The sequence below is a fragment of the Priapulus caudatus genome, unplaced genomic scaffold, assembly GCF_000485595.1.
Source record: "Priapulus caudatus unplaced genomic scaffold, Priapulus_caudatus-5.0.1 Scaffold61, whole genome shotgun sequence".
NCBI classification, from domain to species: domain Eukaryota; kingdom Metazoa; phylum Priapulida; class Priapulimorpha; order Priapulimorphida; family Priapulidae; genus Priapulus; species Priapulus caudatus.
Window position 1 is genome coordinate 499,517 of NW_014577122.1, and position 2,326 is coordinate 501,842.

General features: G+C 40.2%; 1 protein-coding gene across 1 annotated transcript in view; it reads left to right on the forward strand.

Annotated features, from left to right (window-relative positions):
* The window catches only part of LOC106821158 (discoidin domain-containing receptor 2-like), a 138,969-nt gene that overhangs the window by 124,146 nt on the left and 12,497 nt on the right, over positions 1-2,326 (forward strand). The window contains exons 6-8 of the mRNA XM_014825847.1: positions 1,327-1,559; positions 1,724-1,892; positions 2,236-2,249. Of these exons, the coding sequence (XP_014681333.1) occupies positions 1,327-1,559; positions 1,724-1,892; positions 2,236-2,249 (416 nt within the window). The remainder of the gene's footprint in view (positions 1-1,326; positions 1,560-1,723; positions 1,893-2,235; positions 2,250-2,326) is intronic.

The following is a 2,326-nucleotide window of genomic DNA, read 5'->3' on the forward strand; positions in this document are numbered from 1 at the left end:
ATAATATATATATATATATATATAATATATATATATATATATATGTATATAAACACATTGTAAGTATTGTAACCGAGTGCAGCTATCTTTGAGAAAGCTTCTTGGACTACTTTGAATTACTCGCTTTACTCACCTTGTAACATACTACTCCCTTAACTCGCATTGCTGATAAGTACCTGCCATTATACTTACCCCATCATACCTGGGCTAAAACGTCATCTCCTGGATCAGATACGTGTAGTCAATCACGTACATAACACACACACGTATATCAGACGTATATCACACGTATATTCACAGACTGCCCTATGCCCATGACCAATCATATGAGTCCCGCCATCTAGCGACAATTATATTGAAACTTAGATGGTGTGCCTAGCTGCTAGTGCCTAGTCCTCTGGGTTAGCTCGTTGCATGAGAGATCGTGATGCGTGAAAATTACCGGCGAAATTATCTCCCCATTTGCAAAGACGTGTAAAATTGGAGAGAGCTCAATTCAGATTTGTGTCGGCCTTATTTTCTTCGGCTGCTTTGATCCTATAGTAGCGGACGCGCGCATGCGCGTCCTGTGCGTGCAATATTGTGAGGAGCATCCGCGATCACTCAGGCAATTACATAAGACATCAAAGTAAAGCTACTGTCAGCGTCCCTGCGTGGATGAATCTTATGCAGCTCTCTATATGTAGGTCACTCACACCTTGGCTTTCATATGCGCCGGACAAAGAACGTGTTCTGAAATAAATCCGCGCGATTAGAAAAAAAGGGAATGTTTTTGAGAATTTCCTGAAAATGAAAATGCTGATCATGACGACAAGACTATCATTGTGACGTCGGTGGAGCATGCGTCGGTCGCTACACGTTTATCGCCCTTCCATCCGGTATACGTTTTCTAGGAGATAAAGTGCGCATTTAAAGTATCATATATATATATATATATATATATAAGAAAACCATAATCAACAAGGCAATAATAAGCATAAATGTTCTCGGTGTACATGCAATCTCATATAGGTGATAAGTAATTAGTATTTCAGCCTTCTTCTTCTCTTTTCTCTTTAGATCAAAATCCCGTCTTTAATCGATCAAGTTTTTAAATCATGCCTCAGCACTTCTATTACCAATGCTCGCGTTTCCAAGGGGCAGTTTTTTGCGAATTTGAGAACACTGAACTAAGTAAATTAAAACATTGCTAAAATTGTCTTAAATAATAAAATATTACATAATTGAAAATTGTCAGTATATAAACACTGTGCAGTAGCATACCCAGGTTCCGTGCGCAATTTTCCAGGCGATTTCCAGCAACGATGTTATATATCTTGTATTCAGAGGGAATCATATCATATGGCATGCCGCAAGGAGAGAAGCGGGGTTCAGAGATAGACCTCTACGACAAGATCTACGATGGTCACGAAGAGAACCACTATTTATACGGTGGCCTCGGTCAACTCGTCGATGGTCAAAAGGGTCCCGACAACTTTAGACTGGACATTCGTGGTCAGGGGAAAGGTTACGAGTGGGTAGGATGGAGAAATGACACGGGCATTCAAACTCCTATTGAGGTAAGCATTCTCACTCGTTTATCCCAATCACCACAGAATCTATATATCTTAATTGTAATCTGTAAATCTCTAGCCGACAATGAGATGTTGGACATTTTCGTTAATGCTATTCATGAGATGAAATTGTTGTCAATGAGTTAACTGTCAACGCTCATAACTTTCAGATTATCTTCACGTTTGAGAAAGTACGGAACTTCTCGACCGTGGCGATCTATTGCAACAACCTCTTCAGCAAGGATGTTCAGGTGTTTTCCACTGCGAAGGTGTATTTCAGTGTTGGTGGAAAGCAATACCAATCTTCGCCCATCATCTTTAGCTACATGCCAGACACAGGTAATCGTTCAAACCTGCAGAGATAATAAACCGGATATGAGCATGAAGCCTTGTCAGCAGTACTGTGTGCATTTGCTGATGGATGCCTATATGTCTGAATAAGCCCATACCACAGTTTCGTGTATTTGCAAAATAGTAATTATTTATGTGAATATGTGATCAGCATATTAACTGTATAGCCCTACTTGAAACACGTTCTTGATAATATGTGTGAGCTAATGTTGCTTAAAATTCGTTATTTATAACTGATATGAGCCCACGATGTTTGCAACATCTTACTAACAATAAAACAAAAATAACAATACTTTAAGAGGTACTCTTCTCTTTTCCCTGTAACTCTCAGAATCACCCACGCGCGTATGCACGCACGCATGCACATACTCCCACACCCGCACGCGCACAGACACACACACACACGCACACACACACACACG